General features: G+C 44.0%; 2 protein-coding genes and 1 long non-coding RNA gene across 4 annotated transcripts; 2 read left to right on the top strand and 1 right to left on the bottom strand.

The window, feature by feature from the left end:
* Nucleotides 1–792: 792 nt before the first annotated feature.
* LOC309808879 (BCL-6 corepressor-like) lies at nucleotides 793–10,049 on the top strand (the record flags this gene model as incomplete). Its single annotated transcript, XM_082629453.1, has 5 exons — nucleotides 793–1,158; nucleotides 6,044–6,210; nucleotides 7,360–7,505; nucleotides 8,175–8,331; nucleotides 9,758–10,049. The coding sequence occupies 5 exons, from the start codon at nucleotides 793–795 to the stop codon at nucleotides 10,047–10,049; spliced, it is 1,128 nt and encodes a 375-aa protein (XP_082485579.1).
* Nucleotides 10,050–13,133: 3,084 nt separating this feature from the next.
* LOC309808878 (uncharacterized protein) lies at nucleotides 13,134–14,753 on the bottom strand (the record flags this gene model as incomplete). The annotated part of the gene is made up of 1 exon (XM_082629452.1): nucleotides 13,134–14,753. The coding sequence occupies exon 1, from the start codon at nucleotides 14,559–14,561 to the stop codon at nucleotides 13,134–13,136; it is 1,428 nt and encodes a 475-aa protein (XP_082485578.1). The 5' UTR covers nucleotides 14,562–14,753.
* Nucleotides 14,754–18,378: 3,625 nt separating this feature from the next.
* Nucleotides 18,379–26,310, top strand: LOC309807719. Of its 2 annotated transcripts, XR_014294660.1 has the most exons (4): nucleotides 18,379–18,529; nucleotides 20,503–20,566; nucleotides 23,492–23,627; nucleotides 26,285–26,310. It is a non-coding gene; the product is annotated as an uncharacterized lncRNA (long non-coding RNA). The 2 variants fall into 2 exon arrangements; XR_014294661.1 differs by lacking the exon at nucleotides 18,379–18,529 and having other exon boundaries at nucleotides 20,316–20,566.
* The last annotated feature ends 381 nt before the right edge of the window (nucleotides 26,311–26,691 follow it).

The raw sequence follows: 26,691 nt of genomic DNA, 5'->3' as shown, positions 1-26,691 counted from the left end.
AGTTGACAAGAGTAGCGTGTGGCGAGCGGGGAGTTTTCTTCATGAGGTCCTTTCAGCCTGCACACTTCCTTATGGAATGGACAGTGAGGCGGGAGCTCGACTTCCTGGGCTGCTCCTCATCACCCAGCCCGCGGCTGGGCAGGAAGGGAAGTCTTGGGTGACCCCGGGCGCTTGTCAGTGCCCTCATTCCAGCCTCAGGCTGTCCCCAGTCGCCCTGTCCCAAGCACCCAGGCCCCCCACGGGTGGGGACGGGAGCGCACGAAGGGCTGGCTTCTGCCCTCTCTTGCGGCCCTTTGAAGCGACTTGCCATTTGGCGTTTCGTGGGTTAGCCTATTTGCCGGTTGAATGTGGGATAATTAAAATATTAGTGCTTTGAAAACATAATTGGTATATCTTTAAAAACTGAATCTGCTCCAACGATCAGTGCTAACAATGGGCTTTTCTTTCCTCACCGGCTACAACTGTGTAACGCCCGCTGCTTCTCCCCCTGACAGATGTGCTGTGCACGGACGGAGAAATGGATCGGCAGCCTTCGCCCCTGCCGCAGAAATACACCGACAACAGCGAGAAACCATCCGCGAAGCGACCGTGCAAAACCAAGCATTTGATCCCTCAGGAGCCCAGGCGGGGCTTGTCGCTGCCAGGGGACTCCTACGTGGACAATGCGGATGGCAAGGTACCTCTTGCCCCTGGCTCTCCCCCGCCCCCCGGGCCTGTGCAGGCACATCCCACCTGCCTACTTCTCTGCTTCTGGGGACAAAGCTTTCCTTTTCCTGAACCCCTCCCCCAAAAATGTCACTGCCCCTTCCTAGGGGACCTGTCTCCTGGGTGGCGGTGAAGTTTCCAGCGAGTAAAAATGCAGCCCCTTCCTCGCGCCCCGCCTCCCTCAGACAGAGAGGAGGAAAAGTGCTTTCCTCCACTCAGGAGCGGCCCGAGCCCAGTTCCGACTATGATCTTTCGCCGGCCAAGCAGGACCAGAAGCCCTTGGACCGTTTGCAGCAATTGTTACCATCTTCCCAGGTCTCGCAGCTGACATGCTCAAGCTCCCCTCCAGAGACCACCCAGTCCCGCCCGATGCCACCGGAAGCGCGGAGACTTATTGTCAATAAGAACGCAGGCGAGACCCTCCTACAGCAGGCCTCCCGGCTTGGCTACGAGGTGAGCATCCTTGTGGGTGCCCCGGATCAGGATCCGCCGGCTGCTGCTCCTTGGGTGGGGGACACACTGGCTGGGGATGGGGGGCGGGTCTCAGAGCCCAGCCCCCTCCACGTGGCGGGCTGGGCTGGGTGTTCCAGCAGGGTGTTTGCGTTGGCCCCGCTCACACTGCGGGCTCTTTGGTGGCTTGTTCAGTCGTGGTGTGAAAAGAAAGGCAGGCCTCTCTGATGTTCCGTTCCCGTTCAGGCAGGTAGGCTGCTTTGGCCAGTCCGGCTCACTTATCTCTGATATAAAATCTGACCTAACCCAGGGCTTGGCGACCAGGGGAATTTTAATGAGCCCTTTTGGATTCTGAATAGCAAGAAGGAGAGTAGTTATTAGCTCTACTAACTTGTGCTGTTTGGGGCAGAGTGATGTCCCTGTGGGGTAGCGGGTGGGAAGTGTCTGTGCAGAGTAGGGGTGGGAGTGGGGCAGACCTGAGCAGTCTCTTTCTGAGAGGGCACGGGAGCCGAGGGCTGATGGGCGGGGAGCAGGGGTTGAGCCTTGCACAGAACTCCCTGTCCACACTGCTGTATCCCAACCCAGCACGGCTGATGACAGTGATGGCCTCTATTGCTAGAGCAACATAGAAAGAGAGCTGATATCTGCCTAAGCCCGTGTGATCTGTAGTAACTCCTTTCACCCTGTTAACATCTTCACTTGGGAGTAACGAGTACTAGCCCACTCTCGGATGAGGAAACTGAGCCTCAGAGGGGTTAGCTGATCCCCGTACAGGTAGCAATCCAGCAGTGCTCCACAGCCCACCACGCTCCTCAGCAAGACTGGCTCACACTGGAATTGCCCTTTTTACAGTTCAAAACCTCTGTGAGACAGATGCCTCTCCATGCCCTGTGCAGTTCCCCCACCATACTTGTCAGTAGCAATTGTGATGTGATAGCCCACAGGGCAAAGGCATTTTTCTGTGCTGGCATCAGCCCTCTGGGAGTTGAATGGTGACAGTAAAACGCGGTTCAGCAGGCTGAGCGTGGAGGTGTGGCTGAGCACTGGGGTGGCAGGACCCAGGCTGGCCCGGAGCCCTGGCGCCCACACCCTCAGCCAGCTCTGTGCCCCTGTCCCCCGTCTCCCGTCGTGTCCCCCCACCCCGGTCCATAGTGCCGTGAGCCCTTGGAAGTGTGCCTGCCTTGGCCCTAAGGCCTGACTGTGGGTGGGAAGTTGGAAGCACTAGGGCTATGCTTAGTTTGGGGTGTTTTGTTGTTGTTGTGGGTTGAATGTGCTCTTGTGTATATCTACACGTCTCTTGGAGACCTCTCCATTAGCTAGAGAGCACTTTCTGGTAGTTAGCGCAGTTACTTGCAGGTGAAGTCCAAGGAGCACCCAGTTGGTTTCCCAAGAGCTGAGAGCGGGCGCCTGGGAGGACAGAGCAGATGTTGCACATAGTGTTGAGCTAGACCCCCTGTGGTTGAGAAAATAGTCTCCTTGCTTCCAGCAAACGCTGGAGGTGGTGGGGGAGACCCCTAACCCCAACTTTTGGGTTAGGGTTGAAAAAGTAGACTCCCGCTTCCAGCAAATGCTGGAGATGGGGGTGGCGGGGTGCTGCTGCACCCGCCGTGGAGGGCGGGGCTCCGAGCCCCACCTGTGAACTTGGCATCATTTCCAGCAGCCTCCCTTTGGGACCAGAGACGTCAAAAGACCCTCGTTGGTCCTCTAAGACAGTTTCCATTTTGGTTTGGTGGCTCTGAGGCCTGGGCCAAGGGGCACTTGATCCATACTTTTTTAGGCTACCTGGCCTTTGATTGCACAGGAAGCCTTGGGAATGTTTAGGGTCGGATTTGTTTTTTTCTTCAAATGTAAATTTCAATATGTAGATTCCACAGATCACCAGTGTTGATGCTGAACATTGTGACAAGTAGATGAACGCTTTCAACTTTGAATCCAACTTTCTGGGATTTCTCTGGGCAGAATTTTAAATGTTGGGATGATGGCCCAGTTGGGAGATGTGGCAGCTTCAACCTTTTAAAATTGAAGGACAGTTTGCTTAAGCAGATAAGGGTGTGGTTTGGGAGGGTTTTCCTGAAGTTTTGTCTTTAGCATTCTTGGTTATTTTCTTCTGCTTAGCCAAAGATACCATGTGCAGTATAAAGGCTGTCTGAGCTTTATGTCATGATAATCTGGTTCTGGAGGTTTAGAAACACACTCTGGCTTCAGATCCGCGTTAAATAGATCACTTGGCCAAAGATCTCAAACCTTTCCCTCCTGGGAAAAAGGCTTCTATTTCTTAGGCTAAAACGCCAGTGTGCAACCACATGCTTGTGCCTTTAGTGGTGATGGTTAAATTTTCTATGAATTGAATAAGTCATGTTTTTTAAAAAGTTAATGAGGCATTTAATTAACTCACAACGCCGGGCTTATGGCCTTTATGGTTACATTTTGCGGGTAGTGGCATTCGGTTTATAGCCGCTGAACAGAGAGCTGTCCGACAAAAGCAGTTTGACTTTGCTCGGGAATGGCTGGGCTGCCCTTCAGACACTCCCGTTTATTTCTAGCGGAGAAAATAAACCAAGGAATGTGTTGCGTCGACAGACTCGCCCCGCCTCTTCACTGTCAGTTAGAGAAAGTGTTGGTGGCGACGGTTGCCATCCATTTAGAGGCCATCACCCTCCTAGCTAGGAGAGTGTAGTTAGCCCACTTGACCCCCAACAGAGAAGGCCTGTGGGATGCTCGTCACAGCTGGATTGCATCCCTCTAACTGGGGCCCTCTTGGGCCTTTTGAATCTTCCCAGCTGACCAGGTACCAAAGACCTGAGTTATAGGTCTAGTACTTCATGTTAATTGAACTTGGGGTTTAATATCTCTGGGCCTCAGTTTCCAAGTGTTGAATGAGGATAGTACTACCTTCCTTTCCTGCTATCTCCTGGGTTCCTGTGGGTGACAGAAGACGTCCTCATCTGGGGAAATGAGAAGCACTGTGTAAATAGTGGGATCAACGTGGTTGAGTTAGGACAGCCCGTGGCCAAAAGTCTGACCTGGCCGTGGGGCTACTGCTGCCTTTGCTGCCATCTTCCAGGAGAAGAGAGTTGACTTACCCACCAGCTTGGACGGCCTTTCATTTCTAGGTACCCTTGAATCTGCCCTAGTAGTGATGAAGGTTTCCAGGTGAAGGCCATGATTGTCACAGCAAATAAACCCTGGGTTGAGTAAATTGATGTGTGCACAGCAGTTGGTGGCGTTCAGACCTGATCCCAGAGCCACGTGACAGGGCCTCTCCCTGGCTGGGGCACACAACTCATTAGCTTGCAGCCGTCCACTCAAGTCTGGCTAGTGAGGGCCTGCTAAAAGCGCAGCAGCTTCGTGCGGTATCCTGGATACCAGGGCTCGGGGCAGGTGGCCTGGGAGCCCAGAGGATTGTGGGCTTTCTGGCAGGTTGGGATGTAAACGGAGAAACGCATTCGTGGGCGTGCCTCTTCTCTTCCTCCTCTTGTTTTGGAAGGGAGCTGCTGCAGTGACCTGAAGTAACAGGGCACCGATGGCCAGGTTTACCAGCATGCCCCATTGGGTTCACGTGGTAAGCAAATGGAACATTCTAGTTCGCTCCCAAGTGAGTGGTCACCTTTGATTGGCGTGTCCTCCAAAGGGCATAAAAGGCTTTACAGAACCCATCTCGCACTTATGGGCGGCTAGAATGACGCCCTTTTTGGGTTTAACAGATGAGTTACCTGAGAGATGTCACAAGGAGGCCTGTTCTGACCCCATCGCATCCCCCCTTACCCTGCAGACCATGTGTTGGGCCACATGCACGTTCTGCCTACTCCCAGCTCTCAGAACCTGCCGGCTCTCTGCTGGGCACGACTTACCCAGTATAAACAGTATAACGTGTTTTCTGGTGGCAAATGCTTTCGATGTGTCTGAAAACTTTCTTAAGGTAATAAAACATTGAATAAGTTCCTGCTCTGCTTACTGGGAGTGGTTCATATTAATATTTTAACAAGCCAAAGAAAGAAGGTTAATAACAGTGATTCTAATGCACAGTGTTGACACAGAACATCTCCGGGGTGGGGGGTGGGGCGGTGACCATTTTATTTGATTCTTGAAATGTGGAGGTTGCAGCCTGTGGTGTATCAGGTTCCTGTCATTAACTTGGGGCAGAATCAGTCTAAAATTTTCATATTTACTCGAGAGGGTGGAGTGAGGCAAAATAGAGGGTGGGGTTATTGGAGGCATTTTGTGTCATTCCTCGAGGATGGAGGGGGAGAGCTTCTCTTTAACTCTACTTAACGTACAGACAAGAGCATCTGAGGCCCAGGTTCTGATTTGGGGTCTTAACAAGGGGCGCGAGGATGTAGCTGACCTGGGTGTCCCTGCTTCTCTAAGCTGGGGAATGTTCTCCGGCTGATTTAAGCTCTCTTTAAGTGTTGGTCATCCATACTTTGATCTAAACTTGTGTTATCGTCCACTGCCACTGACCGAACAGACCCATCAAGTGAGAATGGTCTGTGCTTGGCAATGTGTCATCTAAGATGTTAGCAGCCGTGACACCTCTGTACTGGTCACGTCGGCCCCTGGGCTGAGGGCTTTCATCGCTATCCGAATGCGTCCTCTCAGCAGCCCTGTGGAAGCTTGGAGAAGTTCAAGGGTAACTTGCCCATGGCCAGGCCACTGGTGCAGCAGAGCCTTAGACAACACTGTCTGCATCTCCAAGCCCGCCCTTCTCACGCACTCTCGCCCCCCACCAGGATGCCTGCCGCCTGCCCGCGCCATGGTGGGCTTTTGGCCCCGAGGATGTATGCCTTTGAAAGTGGGCACCGCCAAGCTATGGGGAGGTCACGCTTACAAGGTTCACTGTATCGTGGTCTGATGGTATCTCCTCTCCTCTCCTCTCCTCTCCCCGTAGGAAGTGGTCTTGTACTGCCTGGAGAACAAGATTTGTGATGTGAACCACCGCGACAACGCAGGTTACTGTGCCCTGCACGAGGCTTGTGCAAGAGGTTGGCTCAACATCGTACGACACCTCCTTGAATATGGCGCCGATGTCAACTGCAGTGCCCAGGATGGAACCGGGTCAGTGGCGGTCTTGCTCTTGGCCTGGCCCTGCTGGGGCATAGGCAGTGGTTCTCAGGGTGTGCGGGGAACCCCAGAAGGAAAGATGGAGAGTGAGTGCCATGTAAGCACACTGGTGGCGGAGTCCTCTAGAATGGAATCGGACAGATCTTTCTGGCAAATTTACATAGAACTTTAAAAGTCTGTGACGCTCTTATGGACAGAAGTCCCTGAAAATGTTGAGCCTGCATGAATAATCAGGGGTGTTCTCTTTTAAGACCCTGGACTCTTCACCAGCGTCTGTTGAATCTCAATCTTGAACATATATGTGAGTTGAAAGTTGCAGGAGTACAGACAGGTCCAGTGGCAACTGGCTTGATAGGACCTGCCGTGTCCACCCACATCCCCGGGCCTGGCCCCCACTCTGTCCTTGACCTCGGTTTATTGGCCAGAGGCCCAGGTCTGAGTCAGCCCAAGCATCTTCCTGGTTGTACCTGGGATGCCACCACGAGGCAGGGCACTGGGGCTTTCCTGACGGTCATAAAATGAGCAAAACCGTAAGGTATTTGGTGGTTCATGGTTTCCAAATAGCATCCTTTCTGGATGGGACTGTGAACAGTGTTCCTGACCCCAGTGGACACGAGCAGGAGGACTCTGTATCCTCCTGAGAACTCGCCCTGCCTGTCGACTGCTTCTGGGCGAGAGGGTTGATCACTTATCTCCAAATTGGTTTCAGGAGAGGTTCCACTTTGCCCCTAGTTTCTTTTACAAACTGCACTTTTTGGGTTTTGTTTGTAATGGTGTAACAATGGCTTGTCGTATCTGCTTCCGTGGTGCTGGGGTTCTTCCCCCCAGCCCGCCGTATGTTACCTTCTTACAGTCTGTCACTATTTAGTTCATTGGAAACGTTTTCATCGTGGCCTGAGTTCCTCCTTGGGCCATGCATTAAGAGAGATTTGCATTGAAGAATTAGGCCTGAGATGGTCCCTTCACCTGTCCCGTAAAGGGTTATGTGTTGAAATAACAGAGTAATTTGTCGCAGCGACCGTACACTCACCTCCTCGGTGAAATAGCGCGCCTACGAGGCTTGGCCACACATGCTCGATTTTGCCCCGTGTCCTTAGAAGCAAGCGTCGCGTGCACAGGTGTAATCCCCCGCACCTCTCCTAGGCCTCTCCACGATGCTGTCAAGAATGATCATCTCGAAATTGTCCGCTTGCTCCTCTCCTATGGTGCCGATCCTACCCTGGCTACGTACTCAGGTAGAACCATCAAGAAAGTGAACCACAGCGAACTTCTGGAGAAGTTCTTAACAGGTACAGCAGAGGTCAAGACACGGTCTTGTTGAAGCATCTAGACGGTGACTTCACAGCCTTTCACCTGGGTTCCCCCTACCCCCACCCCCCGTTTACTCTAAGTGACCCTTTACTGGGAAAAGCGGCCCAACGTTAGTCTGTCAAAGAAGAGATACATACTTTGAGTTTTGCGAGGTGGGGGGCTGGAAAACTCTTAGCTAGCCAGGCTAGCTTTTGTTTGGCAGGCTGGGGCGGTGAGGCGGGCAGTCCCTCAGGAAGGCGGGTGGACGCGTGGGGAGGTTTCAGTCAGATACCTGGAGGCGTGTGCAGTGGGACTTGTCAGGAGGTGACACCAGTCCCAGCGTGAGATGTTCCCAAACTCCAGCAGCATTTGCCTCTTACCAGCAGGCGTTATCTTGTTTCTCTTTCTCTCTCTCTCTCCCCCTCTCTCTCCAGACTGTTTAACTAACCTGCAGGCTCCTGACGACGGTAGCCCCGGTTGCTCTTCGGAGTTCTCTGGCAGCTGTGTGTGCTGAGCAGCCTTGTTCGTTTCAGTTGGGCTTGTGGGGGTGGGGGTGGTGCTGTGAGCAGGACTTGCTTGGGAAAGAATTTTTCCAGGGTCCTTTTTGGCGAACAGCTGGAATCTTGCTCCAGCTTACTGACCTCTCTCTTGTTTGCCCCCCCGGTTAGAACCAGATGATGAAAGTGGTTACGATGTTTTAGCAAATCCCCCAGGACCGGAGGACCGGGATGACAGCAACGAGGCCTATGGTGACCTATTGGAATCTGAATTTTCCCAAGACCCCCTTTTGCCGTGTTATAACGTCCAGGTGTCCGTCGCTCAGGGGTGAGCGTGGCCAGCGTGTGGTCGAGAGCCAGCCCAGCTGCTCTGTGGGGTGGCAGGAGTTAGAAATCCCCTTCAGCAGATGAGGGTGGCTGGGTTGGGGGGTGAGTGAATTCCTCACCAAGTGTCCACCGACCTCACATAATGCAGTGGAACTTTTCCAGAAAAGTTTGGGGGGTGGGAGGGCTCCCCAGCCAACTGCCCTCATTGGAACACACCCCTAGAGCCCAAAGGACACGGGAGTCAGCGACTGCAATTGCAGTTTCAGTCAGTAAACTCTTGGGGAAGGGATCCTCCCCAAACGGCTACCATAGGGGCCTTCCAAGGCGCGTGAGGTCCACGGGACGATACTGATGTGTACCCTCTTCTCGTATAAGATTAGAGAAAGCCGTATGTGGCACCTGGGCTCTTATGTGTCTTCAGATTTGCTTAGATCGAGTCTTGTCCCCACGGTCGGGCCACTGTGCCCCATGACCAACCCTTCGGAGTGAACACATCAGGAGACCTTGCTCTGCTGTGTGTTGACCCCGGTGCTTAAGGAGTAGCATCCTCCTTGGACTCTGAGGCTGGGAACGTGTCTGCCTTTGTGGTGACATTCTATTCGGGATAGAGATGATAAAGCGTGGCAGGATATCAGGAAGGATTGTACCACCTCCCTTCTCGAAAAATCCTCACTCCCGGCAGCATTGAGGGGCGGGTTGGAGGTGTGGGAAAGGAAAGGAAAGCCAGGTGACCTCGAGTGTTTCTCATGCTCTCTCCGTGAGGGCCGGAGGAGAGGAGAGGTCCAAGAGGTGTTTGCCATCTCCCTTGGGTTGGCATACAGACTGGTTTTCCCTAGTGACTAGAACGGGGTGCACTTACTTGGAGAGGGGTGACCTGAGTTGTGACCAGAGCCAAGGCAGCACTGTGGTGGCCTGCAACGAGGCTCATTCAGGGGCGCTGCTCCTGCTTTTGTCTAAGTTGGCTGATCCGCCCTAGGTGGCCTCTTAACACATGCACATGAGTCCAGAGTTCCCCCGCTAGAAGTAGATCTTCCGGGCTTCCCTGGTGGCACAGTGGTTAAGAATCCGCCTGCCAGTGCAGGGGACACAGGTTCGAGCCCTGGTCTTGGAAGATCCCACATGCCACGGAGCAACTAAGCCCATGCGCCACAGCTACTGAGCCTGCGCTCTAGAGCCCGCGAGCCACAACTAGAGAAAGCCCGTGCGCAGCAACAGGCCCAATGCAGCCAAAAATAAATAAATAAATAAAATTAAAAAAGAAAAAGAAGAAGAAGTAGACCTTCTAAGGACAGTGAGAGGTGGGGTGGGGGTGGGGTAATCAAAGTGGAAGTAGCAGGCCCTTTCACCGCCAGGAGACGGGTAGTTCATAGTTGGGAGCGCCTCTAATTTTGCTGGAAACTCAAACCACTGTCCTTTCTCTTGTGTAGGCCTCGTAACTGGCTGTCGCTCTCAGACCTGCTCAAGAAACTGCAAATGTCCTCCTGCATATTCCGCTGCAATTTCCCAAATGTGAAAATCGTCACCATCGCGGAGGCCGAGTTCTGCCGGCAAGTGTCAGCAAGTCTCTTATTCTCTTGCCCCAAAGACCTGGAGTCCTGTAATCCAGAAAGTAAGGAGCTCTTAGATCTGGTGGAGTTCACGAACGAGCTTCAGACTCTGTTGGGCTCATCCGTGGAGTGGATCCTCCCCAGAGACCTGGACTCAGACGACGACTGGTGAGCTCGCCGGGGCCCGCCGTGTACAGTGTGTCATGGTGTTAATCCTTGTGCATATGTGTCCTAATACGACTATTTCTGTAAAGAAAGGACACTATGAGACACGACTCCAGTCGGAAGGACTTCAAAACATGTTTTTTTCTTTTTAAAATTTTAAGTCAGTTTTTATGAAGTTGTTAATAAAGTTTCTTTACTTTTCAATGTACACATGCTTCGGAATATGTTTGTTTTTACTCGGAACAATTGTTTCTTTTCTTTTTTAAGGAGAAAAAAAAAAGGCAAAGGAGCTCCACACTTTGACTTAATTTCATACAAAGCTCCGACGACAGAGGCCATAACTGTTGAGAGTTGCTTTTGGGGCAAATTAAACCAGTAAAATTTTAAACTCTTCCTGCATATTAAAGGGATTGAATAAATTGGCCACTTTGGTGCACCTGTGTCCTGCGAATTGTCCAGTTGGAGATGGAGGTTTAGAAAGTGAGTTTCAGTCTTGTTTAAGTCTCTTCCCATCAGACTGGTCTCGTGATTTCCTACACACCATGTTACTTCCTGTCTACCTTGCCTTGGTGTTGTTCATGCCTGGATTGTCTCCTGTACCTGCTCAAACCTTGGTCCATTCTCGTTTGTACCATGGAAGTTTGTCATGCTGGATACTGTCAGAACTAATTTTACTTAAGTTTGCGTTAAGGTGCAAAGCACACGTTTTGTATATTTTCTGTTTTTTGTGTTTGTCTATATTTTATGGTTTCGCTTCAAGAAATATTATGGGACGGGAAATAGCAAGATGTAAAGAGCAAAAAAGTCATCATTCTCTTTCAATTGTTAGAACATCTATCTGCAATCATAATTATGATGCCCTGTGGTATGTGTTAAAATAGGAAATACACGTAACGTCCCGTAGGAGCAGCAAACTCAGTGGTGTTGGTGAGGGTGTGTCATGGAAGTAATCACAAAGCAGGTGACTGTTGGTTGGGGTCCTGCAACATTAGTGTGCCTTCCCTGTGTCCAGTAGTGGTCTGGAGGGGTCAGGAAGCCTGCCTTTGAATTTGAGGGAACAGAGGGTTTGAGGTCCTCTCTCTTCTACTGCTCTAGTACACTGCATAGCAGCAGTATACTGGGTTTATAGTTGACGTTGAAATCGCTGATTGATCATTAAGATTGGGATGTATCTTTGGAAATGAAAATAGGAAGAATCGTATGCTTTTTCTTTTTTTTCTTTTTTTTCCTATATCTGAAAAAGTATGTAGTACTTTGCTGAGTGGTTGGGAATAACGTTTGCAGTATTCAGTGTATTCAGTTTTAGTATCTAAGTAGAATTAAACTGTTGCTGTAAACTGGAATAGCGCTTTGTTACTGACAAGTTTTAGAATGCATCTGTTCGTCAATTACCTGTTTGGGAAGATTGTAGTTAATGATTTTGAGAATGTGGCTATAAACCTCCAACTGACTCAAGAAAAGCAAATAAGTCAAGATTGACAAATGTATAGGCTCTTCATCTTATTGTGTGTGTGGGTTTTTTTTTTTTTCCTTTTAGTTATTTGTCAAGGTATAAAGAATTCTATCACACGTAAGACAAGTTAAGTAAACTTAACGGGGTGTGTTCTGACATGGCATGGAGCAGATCCCATGGCCTAGATCTTAAAGGTGATTTTATGTTTAAACTTTCATGAAAACATATGTGATTGAAGCACATTAATACATTGATACAGAGGGCAGTTAATTTTTGTCTTTTGTGTGTGTGTGTGTGGTACTGTTGTGGCCTCTCCCGTTGCGGAGCACAGGCTCTGGACGCGCAGGCTCAGCGGCCATGGCTCACGGGCCTAGCCGCTCTGCGGCATGTGGGATCTTCCCAGCCCGGGGCACAAACCCACGTCCCCTGCATTGGCAGGTGGACTCTCAACCACTGCGCCACCAGGAAAGCCCTAATTTTTGTCTTTTAATACATGTGAGCGCAGCTTTCATTTTGCTGAAAGAATATGACCAGTTTTCAGTTTGGGATTCTACCATTTAGTAAAGATAGTCCACTTAATTTTAGAAATAAGAGATTTAATATATAATACCTAATAATACTTTTATGTATGTTTTTTTACTGAAAACTTTTATTGTAATACTGTGAAGAAACTATGCCATTTTAGTCTTCAAGACTTAAATGAATCAAGTGTTTATTAGCTGTTGTAGTTTTTAAACTAATAAGTCAGTACATCAGCAATTTGTAAATACAGTTTTTAAAATAATGCCTTAACAACTTTACAGTGGTTATAATGACTGTATTTAGGCCTAAAGTTAGTTAATAATTTGACATGAAGGCTTTTTAATAGTTTGATGGTGCAGATCAGGGATAGGTAAACTCTGGCTGGTGGGCCAGATCCAGCCCGTCGCCTGGCTTTGTAAAGGAAGTTTTTCTGGAACAGAGTCACACCCATTGTTTACATGGTAGTTGTGGCTCCTTTCACCCTACACCAGTGGGGCAGAGTCGTTGCAACAGAAACTGTATAGCCCACAAATCTGGAAATGTTTAAATTTAGATTTTAAAAATTGAAAAATTCTTTGAGCCTGTACAGGGCAAGTCCATTGACCCCTGAGGTAGAAAACAGTCAGGAACTTGGGTGCGGAAGCCAAATGACCTAGGTTCAAATCTCCTTTCTCCCATTTCTTTTTTTTTTTTTTTTGAAATTTACAATCAACCATTTTTAAGTATGCAGTTCAGTGACATTAAGTACATGCATAGTGTTGTGCTACCATCACCACCAGCCATCCACAGACTCTTTTAATCATGCAAAACTCTGTACCAATTAAACAGTAATTCTCCATTTCTCCCCCTTTCCCAGCACCTGACAACTACCATTCTTTTTGTCTCTATGAATTTAACTACTCTAGATACCTCATATAATTGGAATCATACAATATTTGTTCTTTTGTGACTGGCTTATTTCTCTTTACATAATGTCCTCAAGGTTCATCCATGTTGTATCATGTGACACAATATCTTTACTTTTTAAGGCTGAATAATGTTCCATTGTATGTGTATACCACATTTTGTTTATCCATTCATCTGTTGATGGACACTTGGGTTGCTTTTGCATTTTGGCTATTGTGAATAATGCTGCCATGAGCATGACTGTGCAAATATCTCTTCGAGAGCCTGCTTCCAGTTCTGGTAGAAGTGATCTGTCAGCCACTTTTGGTAGAAGGATGGCCCACTGTAGACACCAGGAAAATTTTTTCGACCACAGCCATATCCGTAACTGGTAATTCCCATTTCAAAATATCGTTTACGTTCTGGTAAGTAGCACATTAATGGTCCACCACTATCACCCCTGCAAGTATCAAAAACTCCATCTTCATCACCTGCACAAAATGAAGTGTAAGGAATTATATCCCCATAGCTCTTGTCAGAATTACAAAAACTTCGAGAAATATAATGCACTTCTGCTTCGTGTAATTTTTTTGTAATATTACCTTCTTCTTTTGTTCTTCCCCATCCACTTATAAAACACTTCGTGTTTCGGTTCAGTCTTTGGAAAACACCAAAAGGTAGACAGATAGGCTGAATATAATCATTATATCTCACTGCTTTCTTTAAATGAAAAAGCGCAATATCATTTTCATAAGATTCCACATCGAAGTCTGGATGGATAATGATCGCTTTAACTTTCATCATCTTGGAGTGTGGCTGACGCCCATCTATGTTATTAGTTCCAATCACAGCTCTCCACATTACAGGATCTCTATTTTTCATCAACCTTATTTCTCTTTTTAGTTGGGGGTCATCTGTCTTAGTTGTCTGAGATGTAAGGGTTACGGGAGATGTCATCACCACGGTTTGTGGTAGCGAAGTAGCTGAAGGTGTGGTACGGATCTGATATGTCTGCATATCTCCTGATGCAGTTTGTACAACCACCTGGTTGCTGGGCACAAGTATTTGCTGTCCATCAGAGGTCTGTGCATACTGGAGAATTGTTGTACCTTGTTGAGTACTGCCTGAATTTGTCATGGTTAATGTCTGAAGCCCCTGTACTCCATCTGTGCCTGGACTGGCCAGCTGTAAGGCTCCATTTGGGGCAATGGCAATGTACTGTCCGGTGCTAGTCTGATAGATGGGAGTTGAAACAGACATAGAAGTGACAGCAGAAACTCCAGGATTTTCTCCGTCTCCTTTTCTGCCCCGTGTATCTTCAGAAGATAGGTCTTTCAAAATTTTTCTGTAAGATGGGCGCCGTGCTAGGATCCCGTGGGTTTTCTGTGAGGAGCCTATGCTGTCAGATGAGTCCTGAGACTCTTCACTTTCTGATAAAGATGATACCGTTTGCACGTGTGGTGGGTGAATTACAGAAGACTGAGCTGTCTGGATGACCCCCTGAACCTGTACTTGCTCTCCAGGAAGAGGTACAATTGTCACTGGCGCAGATCCTCTTAATGACATCTGTTGAGGAATATGAGAAATATGAGCTCCCTGAACTGTTGAACCAGACTGAGGTGCTGTCTCTGAAGCGTTATTCTTGTGAGAATCTTCCATAATCAACTGCGGTTCCTTTTTGCTTCAGGAGCTCTGTCCCCACTGCTCCCACACGTGTTTTCGGAGGCCAGCACCTGCTCGGGGTGTCAGGAGACCGCTCGGTGTGGGGCAGTTTTCTTCGGTTGGGGCGTCGCGCTCAGCCCTTACTTGCTGTGGCCTAGAGGTGTCGTCCTCTCCGGCCTTGATCCACGCCTGACCTGCCCGCCTCTTGTAGACAGAGTGAATTCCTTTCTCCCATTTCATAGCTAGTGACCATGGGCAAATCACTTAACCTCTACGCCTCATTATGAGGTTTAAATGCACTTATTTGTATAAATAGTGCCTGGCACATACTAAGCACTGTGTAAGTGATTGCTGTTGTTTCTGCTTGGAGCTTTAATAAGTTATTGTTAATAGAAAAATGACACTAATGATTTTCCTTTTAGAGTAACAAAGGCACTTTGAGTCTTTTACTTTTTCAGGAATGTAATAAGACTTTTTTCATTGACAGTCAGTGTTCCCTGTTACCAAAATTTACTTTATGAACATAAAGAATTGAATGTCTTCAAGACAGTAGTTTTGCTTAAATGTCAAACCATTATTTTCCCAAGGCACATCAAACTGGCTCTGCATAGTCCAGGCCTCTAAAGCTTGTGTGCACACCCAAGGTAGCATGTGAGATACATTTTGTAAATATAGTTTTTAAAATAATGCTTGAGACTTCCCTGGCGGTCCAGCAGTTAACACTATGTGCTCCCAATGTAGGGGGCTTGGGTTCGATCCCTGCTCAAGGAACTAGATCCCACGTGCCTGCCATAACTAAGAGCCCACATGCCACAACTAAAAGATCCGGCATGCTGCAACTAAAGACCCAGCACAGCCAAACAAACAAATAAATAAATACATAAATCTTTATAAAAAAATAAATAAAATAATGCCTTAGGAGTTAGGAAAAGAAAATATGAGAACATTTTTACCTTTGTATTATTTTTAAAAATCTGTGTAGTTTATCATGTACATAAATTCTATGTATGGAACTTTGTGTATATAATTTGTTAATAAATAAGATGCATATTAAAAAGTTTTCTTATGGTTTGCCCAGTGAGGTGTTTGGAGGCCATTGGAGGACAGGATGATGAAATATAGGGCCTCAGCAAAGATAGGATTTAGAACCAATTCCCTGACTTAGAAGATAAGGAAAATAATTCACAGACTGTAATTGAGTTGTCCAACTTTACATAAGTGTTCAGAAACAGGAAATGCAGTGGCTAGAATCTAATCACTGACCGAGCAGAATCTGGGTCACTGGACTGGTAAACCAGAAGTGACTGTTGAATTTCTCAGGTTGATGCTCCTGGCATATATGCTTGATCTGTGTGTGTGTGTAAATCTCTGACAGAATAAGCCATACTCAGGCACACCCTGTTTCCTTATTCAAGCATCTTAATTTCATCCCATTAAATCTTTGAAGTATCAGACTACCAGAAGGCATGAAGAAACCTGGGCTGAGAGTCTTCATTCCAGGAGACGTGATCTTGACTGCATGACTGGTTTGAGGCGCATCACTCTGAACTGCAACATGCTCATTGGTGACCTGGGTGCAAGTGCTTTGGCAGAATCTCTTAGTGAGGATTTATGGCTTAGAGGGAAATTCTAAAATTGAAAATACTGAATTTTTAATATGAAATATGCTTAGCTTTTGGCATGATACTATTGTGATAGGATTTTTTAAAGCCTCATTGTACTGATAGCTTTTATTTTGCTTTTAAACTTTCTCTAAGAGTTGCATATATCCTTTATAGAAAATACAGAGTAACAAGAGAACAATTACCTATAATTTTAATACCCAGATATAATCACCGTTCATTTTGACGTATATACTTTCAGTCTTTTTTTTTCTACAAATATATATGTACACTTAGGGATTACAAAAATAGAATTGTAGTATACCTGCTATTTCATATTCCTGCTTTTTTCACTTAATGATGTATCATGTAGTATTGTGTCGTATTGATGTCCCATAGTTTAATTGATTCTTTTTTTTTTTTTTTTTTTTTTTGCTGTACGCGGGCCTCTCACTGTTGTGGCCTCTCCCGTTGCGGAGCACAGGCTCCGGACGCACAGGCTCAGCGGCCATGGCTCACGGGCCCAGCCGCTCCGCGGCATATGGGATCCTCCCAGACCGGGGCACGAACCCGTATCCCCTGCATCGGCAGGCGGACTCTCAACCACTGCGCCACCAGGGAGGCCCTTAATCGATTCTTTGCAATTCTATTTAGACAGTTTGCTTTTCCCTGTCAGAAACAATGTGAATACGTTGTATATACATCTCTGTGTCCATCGGGATTACTTCTGTAAAATAAGGTACTACAAGTGGAATGACTAAGTGTGACCTATTTTTAAGACATTTGATACACATGGCCAAATTACCACCCAGAAAGGCTATGCCAATTTGTAGTCCACCCCAACAGTAGATGCGAAGCCTGCCTCTCACAAACACTGGCCTGTAGCACTTGTAAAAAAATGTAAAACTAAAAAAATGAGTACCTCTCCATTTTCTATGCAAGTGGGATTACTCCAAATTTTATAACTTTTTTCAATTAATTTAGTATGAGCATTTTAGCAAGTCAGTAAATTTGCATCTCCTGCATCATTTTTTGTGATTGTTCAGTATTCCATTATATGAATATGCCACAGTGCACATAGCTTATCCATTCTTGTATATAAGCTTTGCCCAGTTTTTCAGTTACAAATAGTACTCTGATATATATCCTTACCTATATCTCTGACTATTTCTTTTGGTTAAATTCTTAGAAAGAGAGTTGTTGGATCCAAAGGGTATAGACATTATTTAAAGGCTTTTCTTACAGAATCTTGGCTTCATCTGATAGGAGAATAACCACATTGTGTTTTATTTTGTATTCATTTGATTGACTGGTGAGGTTTACTGGCTGTTTGTATTAATTTGGCTATTTGGTTAATTATACCCTGTGTCCATTCTTCTGTAGTGAGAGCTTGTAAGGGTTGTATCATATCCTGTCAGATCCGTATGTCTGACTTGCTATTTCTGTGTGTCATGGGGGTGTTGAAAGACTCCAGTTATTTTAATGTGATGGTCCACACAACACTTAAACAAAAGACTCATGATAGTTTCCTTTCATGTAATAGTTTTTAATCCCTGGGCTTTAGTGATGATCCCTTTGGTTTAAATGAGTAGGTTGTTCAGCCCCAGAACTACTAGAATTCATGATCCGTTTTTCTGGTTTTTGTCTGACCTTTTACTGCGAGGGTTCTTGACCATCATACTTTCATGATAGGTTTTTAGTATGTATTCTGTATTCACACATTGTTGAAAGTTTTTATTATTTGTATCCTCTTAGACTTGTCTTTTTTTCCTCTAAAACTAACAGTTATTACATTTCTTCTATTTTGTTTTCCCCTTTGAACTAGTTTCAAGTGTGATTTGGAGCTGAAGATCATGATCAGAAGAATGCAGTGCATTTCTGAGCTCCACCAGGTTTTGCTTGTGAGGTTTACACGCCCCTGCCGCCCTTGCTAATTATGAACTGAGATTCATTTTGTGATGCTTTTTGCTCATAGGTTATATACAGTTATTCTTCAGTTCTGTAATTGTAAAATATGTTGTCTGATTTATTGGTACTAAAGCCAGGGTTATTGCACATCCAAGAAGAGGTTTTTAAATTGGATTATGCATTATGTGTGTGCGTATATGTTTCTGTTTTTTTCCATACCCAAAATTACAAACCTGCCATGACTTGTCTTGTGCAGGACTCTTCCACACGTGAGAAAACGAGAGTTGTCTATATGTTAAATCTGTAGAGTTAGCAAGTGACCTTTTGTCTTTCATCGAAAAGCACTTGACCTGCAGCAGTGCGGCCTCACCAGTGAAGGAGCAAAGGCTTTCCTAAAGGCCCTTGAAACCAACAGAACTCTGCTCGTTCTGGATATAAGAAAAAATCTGCTTGTTGGTATGTGGTCACTTTTTTTAAATTGATAAACACATAGCAAAACAAAAAATTTCAGGTATTGACAGTTTTTTAAAACTTAATGTGTTTAACTTTCCTCATCATATACAGTGGGCCCTTGAACAACGTGGGCTTAGGGGTGTCGACCCCTACGCAGTTGAAGATCTGGGTATAAGTTTATAGTCAGTGGTTCCACATGTGTGGATTCAACCAACCTTGGATCATGTAGGACGATAGTACATATGTATTGAAAACTATGCGTGTGTCAGTGGACCCGTGAGGTTCAAACCCATGTTGTTCAAGCTTCAACTGTACTTTTCTAGTGTTGCACTTCCCTTATGTTTTTAGCAGCTAAGGTACTAATTAAAGTGAATTATACTTGTCAATTTTTCTTATCTCTACTCTGAATAGAGGTGAACCTAGATACTAAGCCTGCTTCCACCAAGAGCATTCTTTCTTTCCTGTGCAACCTCTGAATTCTTGCCAGGAGTACTTTATTCATTTGTCAGATTCACAAGTAATTTTGTAATCATCTTCTGTGTGCCAGAGACGGGTTTAGGGACTAGGGATAAAGCAGTGAACCAGACAGACAAAAGTCTTGCCCTCATGGAGCTTACATTCTAGTGAAGGAGATCAGATAGAAATGAGTAAATAGATAAGTCATATAATTTTAGAGAGTAGGAAGTGCAAAACTATCTTAATGTAAGGAGAGTGAGGGAGAGCAGGTAGGACTCCATTGGATAGATTTGTTAGGGGACAGCTTCACTGGAGAAGTGGCATTTGAACGGAGACCTGAATGAAGAGAGGAGCAAGCCATGGAAGATGTGGAGTAAGCACATTCCAGGACAAGGAGGCAATGAGTATGTAGGCATGTAGGTGGGTGGAGTATTTAAGGAAAAGCAAGGAGACCAATCTGGGCAGAGTACCGAGTGAAGAAGAGTGTGGTATGACATGAGGTCAAGGAGCTAGGCAGGGGTCTGCTCTTGTAAAGTCTTGAAGGCCAGAGTAAAGATGTGGATTATTCTAAATGAGTAGAGGGGTTTGAACTGGAAAAAGGCATGATGCAAATCGTATCTGAATAAGGTGACCTGGTATAGAGAAGGGACTTGGGAGGATAAAGAAGAGGAACAGGGGGCTTCCCTGGTAGCGCAGCGGTTGAGAATCCGCCTGCCGATGCAGGGGACGCGGGATCGTGCCCCGGTCCGGGAAGATCCCACATGCCGCGGAGCGACTGGGCCCGTGAGCCATGGCCGCTGAGCCTGCGCTTCCGGAGCCTGTGCTCCGCAACGGGAGAGGCCACAACAGTGAGAGGCCTGCGTACCGCAAAAAAAAAAAGAGGAACAGGGAGACCAGTTAGGAGACTATCACAGTGCTCCTAATAAGAGATGTTTATGGCCTAGGTTAGGTTGGAAGTTTGCAGCAAGTGAAAAGTGGTTGAATTCAGGTTGTGTTTTGAGGGTGTAGCTATCAAGACCTGCAGATAGATGTGAGGTATGAAGGAAATAGTACCAAGGAGACAAGTCGTTGACGATTATGTGTGCAACTGGGTAGTATCCCTTAGAAGAAGGGGGCTGATGGGAGGAGCAGCTTTTGAGGGAATATCAGGACTTGGTTTGTTATCTTGGATGCCCTGGTTTGATATCTTAGATGCTCTTTAGGTATCTAAGCGTCTGGACGGTGCTCAGACTGTACTTTGTATCCAAAGGTATCCAAAGCCACTTTAGATGCAAAATGTTTCAAGTTGACCTTTGCTGCTGCCCAAATAGTAGCCACTGTGGGCAGTCTGCAAGATGGCATCTTAGGTTTCTGAGGAAGAAATTAGAATACACAAAGGGGGAAATAAGTGTATAATTATATAATGTAGATTTCATATTTAAATGTATGGGAAAAGCAATAATTAGTTGGCTTTTGGTTTTAAATGGAAATAGCCACTCATTGGAAAATAATTACTCTAATTTCAATTCATTTTACTTTAGATCATTCTGTGATGAAAACAGTTACCAAAAAAGTTCTCCAGATGGAAGGAGTGCCAAGTCAGAGGTATATAACATGTTTCAGTTCTTTCGGAAGAATTTCTCTTTAATGGCTTGGTTTTCTTTCTTTCTTAAAAGAAAATTATCAAGGTACTTTCTGCCATCTTAAAACTAAGATTTTAGTCAAATCAAATGGCTTTTCTGTTTTTGAAAATGTTGTGTGATGCTTTAATTTAGGTTCCCAGATATGCAGATTGAAAACCTTTTAACTTTTTATTTTCTGTAACATATTATCGTTAGTCACAAATAGTCTTTTTTTTTGGTGATAAGAATGAATAGCAGGAGCAGCATTTGTGAAACCAAATCTAATATGAAACTGACTCTTTCTTGTGAGTAAATTTGAATTTTGAAACAGCAAAACAATAAGGTTTAATAAAAAGCAAAATAAATTTTTTATGTTTATGATCTGCCAATTTCCCAGAAAGAGTTTTGTGGTGACTTTAGTTATATACCAGATACATTAAAATCACCAGTGGACAACACATCTTTTATTCAGGTGCCCTCTGAAAGTTTTAAAACTTTGTTGACTTCATATCACTGAACGGTCCACTTTAAAATGGTTAAAATTATAAATTTTCTGTTTTGTGTAGTTTACCACAATTTTTAAAAAATGTGTTGTTTGAAGATTTTTGGGTTTTATAACGGTATTGTATTAGCATAAAAATGAAAAATTTAAAAGACCACCTCTAATCCCATTATCCTATCAAGCAATATTTACATTTTTATTTTCTCTTCCTGCTGTCTATAAACATAATTCCACATAGCTTCAATATAATTTGCCATTCTTATGTTTTCATGCTAAATTTAAATTCTGTGATTCATAGTTATACTTTTTACCATTGCATTCACAAGGTTTCATTGAGTAGGTCAATTTTTTAAATTGGTGAAAAATTGGAAATAACCTCAAATAAACTATTGTAAACATCTTCATAAATACAGCTTCTTTTTTTCTACTTAAAGTTGTATGTTTTTGATTCTCTATTCATCAACTTGCTTGGACAATAGTGTATTAAATAAGTTGTTAAGAGTGTTTATGAAGTCAAAAAAAAGCTTATGATCGTCTGCCCATTGTTATTTCAAGAGAGTGATATTTTAATAATCAAATAGTACATTCAAAGAAGTTAAGATTTGTGATATCACACTAATTAGATATTATTATTAAAAATTTATATCCTATGTAAAGCATTCTTAAAATAGCTACATTGACTTTTGCTATGATATTAGAAATGGAAAGATATATAAATAAAACATGTATATGTAAAACATATTAGGAATTCTGTAAATTTAGTACAGCACAATAGGGCATCATGCAATGAGAACAGTTAAACATTTTTTTTTAGTTAGCATGATTAAACAAAGTGGAAATGTAACTGAAGTATACAAGCTCATTGAGCTCTTTTAAGAGTAATTTTATTTCTTGGGCTTTTTTTTGTATTTGCCTCAGTTATTTGGAGACATAGAGGTAAGCCAAATCAGTATCTGGGTATATACCTAGATCCAGGTGAGTATAGGAGTGAAATAATGGTGTGAATTGTGTCACATTTATATTGTACTTATGTATGCCTAATAAAAGATGGGAGCTTTTATTAGAAATTTTTTAATCTCCTAACAAGAAAAGTGTAATTTAAAAAAATTTTAATACAAATGTATTTGCATTAGTTTCTGAAAGTAAAGGAAGGGTATACACATACAAACCATATGCATACAAACATTTTTTTTGATGGCAATGAAGTTAAAAAACACAATAAAATAGCACAAAATGAACTGAGCTCCTATATATTTTTAAGAGGCATGTAAATCACACAGGATCGTGTGGTGATTATCAATAAGCTACACTCTATGAAATATTTGTCCTCTATTACCATATACACTCCATTTTACCCTGCATCCTAATGCTGCTAAAATATAGTAGAAAGCAGCAGCATAGCACAGGGAGATCAGCTTGGTGCTTTGCGATGACCTAGAGGGGTGGGATAGGGAGGGTGGGAGGGAGGCTCAAGAGGGTGGGATATGGGGACATGTATATGCATATGGCTGATTCGCTTTGTTGTGTAACAGAAACTAACACAGAATTGTGAAGGAATTATACTCCAATCAAGATCTATTAAAATAAATAAATAAAATAACATAAAATACAGTAGCTGTGAAGGATAAATATAACCATTTTAACCTATGATGTTTGTTTTCAGTAAATTCAAGTTAAATATTTAAATGTGAATTTTAATATATGGCTTGTTCTAAGTAAAATATTAACACGTAGGTCTAGTTTTTGCAACCAAATGTTTCATATAAAGATACTTGCCTCTTTACTACTGAAATATAGGGTAAGTCTCCACATTTCACTCTTTCATCCAGTGGGTTTCATTTGTTTTTTTTTCTGTTTTCTATATGAAATCAAAGGAGCAGTGAAGGTTGACAGGCTTATAGGAGGGTAAAATTGACTCACCTACCCCCCAGCAACTTGCAGCCTTATAACTTGTATTGTTTTTACATAGAAAAATTCGTCTTAAATTTAACTTTTGGTCTACTTCTGAAGATTCTGTTTGGCAGAAGTCATGGGTATATCTGTGTTTCTGTGTCCTTGAGATTCAGAAATGCCAAAGGTGTTCTACGATTCAGGAAACTTGAGTGTTTCTGCATGATACATAAAATGTATCATACTTTGGGATCTTTTTTTAAACTTTATTTTTGCATTTCTGCACATCTCAATACTTTTGTTTTAGTTAAAATAACTTGTTACTGTAGAGAACTTATATTTTTAAAAAATGCTGGCTTATGTAAAACCTTTGTACAAAACCGATCCTCTTTTTAATGGGCTTGGCATCATTGTCAAGTGCCTTTTTGATTCCTTTCGACGTGTGCACGTGTGACAGTTGCTCTGTAGACCTTTGGTGCATCTTGATTCCTTCTTTTCATGCTTTGTCAAACGTAGTCTTGGCCGCAAAGAAGCCTGTAAGTAATGGAAGGAAACACTCTGCTGGTAAAGAATGCTACCCTCCTGAAGCGCTACCACCTGGAGTGTCTGGTTTCCGGCCATTGTGTCCTGCAGAAAGTGCAAAAAGCAACAGGTAAGCTGTTTGCATTCCCTGTCTTTTTCAGTCATTTAGAGTTCTTTATTTTGGAACTTGTATTATGTGGGTGGTCTCTGGTGCTTTGTGTAGAGGAAAAAAAGTAACTCACACATGGCTTGGCTTCTGCCTAATGAGCCCTCTAAGGAAGAAAAATTAAAAGTAATTGGGAGTTTCAAGTTGTTTCTCAAGTGTCACAACAGAGGTAACTCCATGGGAGTCTTGAGGAGACTAAAATGATCTCACATGATTGTGCATGTGAGAAAAGTTTGATTAAAGGCAGGTGTAGTTGAGCGAAGCCCTACAGCACAGAAGTAGGAATTTGGATACGTACGAATGGGAAAAAAGACATTTTAGGCATGGGAAATAGTTTAATGCAGAATGGATGAAAAATATGCATTAGAGCTATTCTAAATGAACTGGCTTATTAACTCAGTAAATCAGATTTAGTGAGTCAAACTAGCATTACCTGATTTCTTATCCAGGGGATAGCTGTTCATAGTAATTTTTGTCACAGAACAGTAAATAAAATGGTTGAATTATAGCTTTAGGCTTGCTAAGTGAAATAGATGGCTCTAGATGATCTTCAGGTGACTTACTTGGTAGTAATCACGAAATTGGGGATTAACAATTGCTTAAGAAAACAAAGAGAATTGATTTTAAATAGTACTTGAAGTAGTTCCTGTGTAAAATATCTGTTCAGTTGCTCATGTTAAATGGATGTTTCTACTCCCCACTGGACAACCGACTACTTTTTTGCAAATGGTAATGTGAATTGCTGTTGCATAAACTATAGTGCTGAATCCCCAGTGTTTGCACTTGAGTTTCACAGCTCTGTGGTTTCCTGTCTTCTTCCTGAGACACTTAATCGCAGGTCCATCCTCGTCACACAGGGGGGTAAATTAGAGAACGATTAATATCACCATTTAAAGAAGAGAGACAAATCTCAACCATCCTGAACATAGGAGCTGAAGGGGCCTCTCAGCAGTTCAGAGAGTTATTAGCAAGCCAGTAGGCTGAATTCTGTTGTGTTTTCTCCGTAGCAGAGCCCTCCAGGTCCTTGTTTTGAGCTTATTTATTTTTATACACAATTCTGTATGGATACTGTTCATACTACTAAATAGTTGTATTAACTGGGTTTAACTGGTGATGTATTTACATGAAGATCTAACTTCGTCTTGTTGATATCTTTTTAGGGGCTTTCCATTCATCAAAGCTCGTGATGTATGTAATCAGTTGGTGGTGTGTAGCTATCACATTTATGATATATAGGGCTTGAATTGGGAAAGGTGGATGGTCATTCTTCTTGCTTTTTAAACTGACAGAGCCTTACATGAAGCATTTCCCTCTCTGAAATAAATCCATGTAAAACATGTTTGGTCGCTCTCCCAATGCAACTGTGTAGTTGTGTGGATTTGGCACACAACAGGCAGCCTTGTGGTGACGTCTGTAAACAAGGAAGCCTGTTTTCCAGTCCGCAAATCAGCTGTTACCCAGTGAGACGAACTTGACTGCCATTTCTGACCCCTCACATGGAGCTGTCATACTCAAGAATATTCACATGTTTTCAAGAAACGTTGTTTCTGGGCTATATATACAAATTCCTGATCTGAAAGCCAGTATAAAGCAACATCTCCTGAACCTCTGCTCTCTCACCAAGGCCACACACATTCCCTCGCTTATGGCCTCGTGGCAAGCGAATACTGTCAGTATCAGATTCTCCTTCCCAGTGGTCTTGGGAGACTGCCTAGTTGCTCTGTGAAAGGCACCACTGCTGAGGTTGAGAGAAGAGCATCTTGGGTGTCAGTCCTGGCCTTGCGTTCCCGGAGAGAGGGGTGTGCACCTCGTTCTCCTGTTAGGGTTTTCCTAGGCTGCAGGGTTTGCTGCTTGTTGTCAACATGATGTCCTAGTGACTTGTCCTCTGCGTGGTTATATAATCCCAGCACAGTTCTTTATGATGTGTAGACTTTTATGGGGTTGTGGCCAGGTCAGTTTTAAATGTTTGGAAATGTCCTCTTGAACAACACTGCAGTGGCAGTGAGCTTGCTGGGAGAATTGTTGCCCTAGTTTTGGCTTAAGGGTGGTGAGAAGATGAAATTTTTGATGGGTCAGTTTTAGTTGTGTGTGTGTATGTGATTTATCTTTTAAAATTCTAATGTCTGTTATTCACAGCTTAGATATGTTGACTTTCTGATTATTCATCAGTCCCTTTACTGATGTATTTTCCTCTGAAAAACTACATTTTCTTCCAGACTGTTTTTGTCTGATGGTGAAGAATAAATTTTTCATTTGCAGTATAAAGTTGATCTGAGAAGAAATGTTTACCTTGGATCTTCACTTGGCTTCTGTGAAAGAAGCTTAATAAAATAATATGGGCAATTCCCATTACTAATCCTAACCATGTACAACAGAGGTCTGTACAGTAACATAGCAAAAATAAGTTACTGTACTTTTACTTAGTCATTGCCTGTTTTACACTAAAGAGCAGTGAGAGACATTTATAAATAATGATACCTCAGATCACTTTTGTTAAATGTCCTCTAATATTTGGATATTTGGTATCTGGCTTGTGTTGTCTTTTATACAATCTTGTCTTCTTTCTTTGCACTTTAGTGTAACAACTCTGTGGTTTCCTATCTTCTTCTTGTGACACTCAGGTCCATCAGAATTTCCTGTGACTGTGGCAGTAGAGAGTCCTTCCTCCTCAGAAATCGAAGAGGTCGATGATTCCTCAGAACGTGTTCAGGAGGAGCCAGAGAAAATCCGTTTGAAACAAGAAGCATTGCAGGTACAAAGTTATCACTTTAAAGCTATAGAGAAGATTATTTTTCAAACGGAAGGCTGATCGCAACACAGCACAGCTTGTGTGAGGGTTCTGTTTTCTCCTCCCACCTGCATTGTATCCCCTTGAATGGTTCCTTAAGCTTAGACCAAGGTGAATGGTGGACATTTGAACTCTAAGAAACGGAAATCAAAACATGTCGTTAGTAATATATTTTCCTTTCCTTAGAACCTTAGTATATTAGATTTAGGGAGAAGCTTAGTGGTCATAAGATAAGGAAAT

This window comes from Mesoplodon mirus (assembly GCF_964341445.2).
Source record: "Mesoplodon mirus genome assembly, chromosome: 7".
NCBI lineage: Eukaryota > Metazoa > Chordata > Mammalia > Artiodactyla > Ziphiidae > Mesoplodon > Mesoplodon mirus.
The sequence above is the reverse complement of the archived record's forward strand: the minus strand, read 5'-3'. Positions and strand labels throughout refer to the sequence as shown.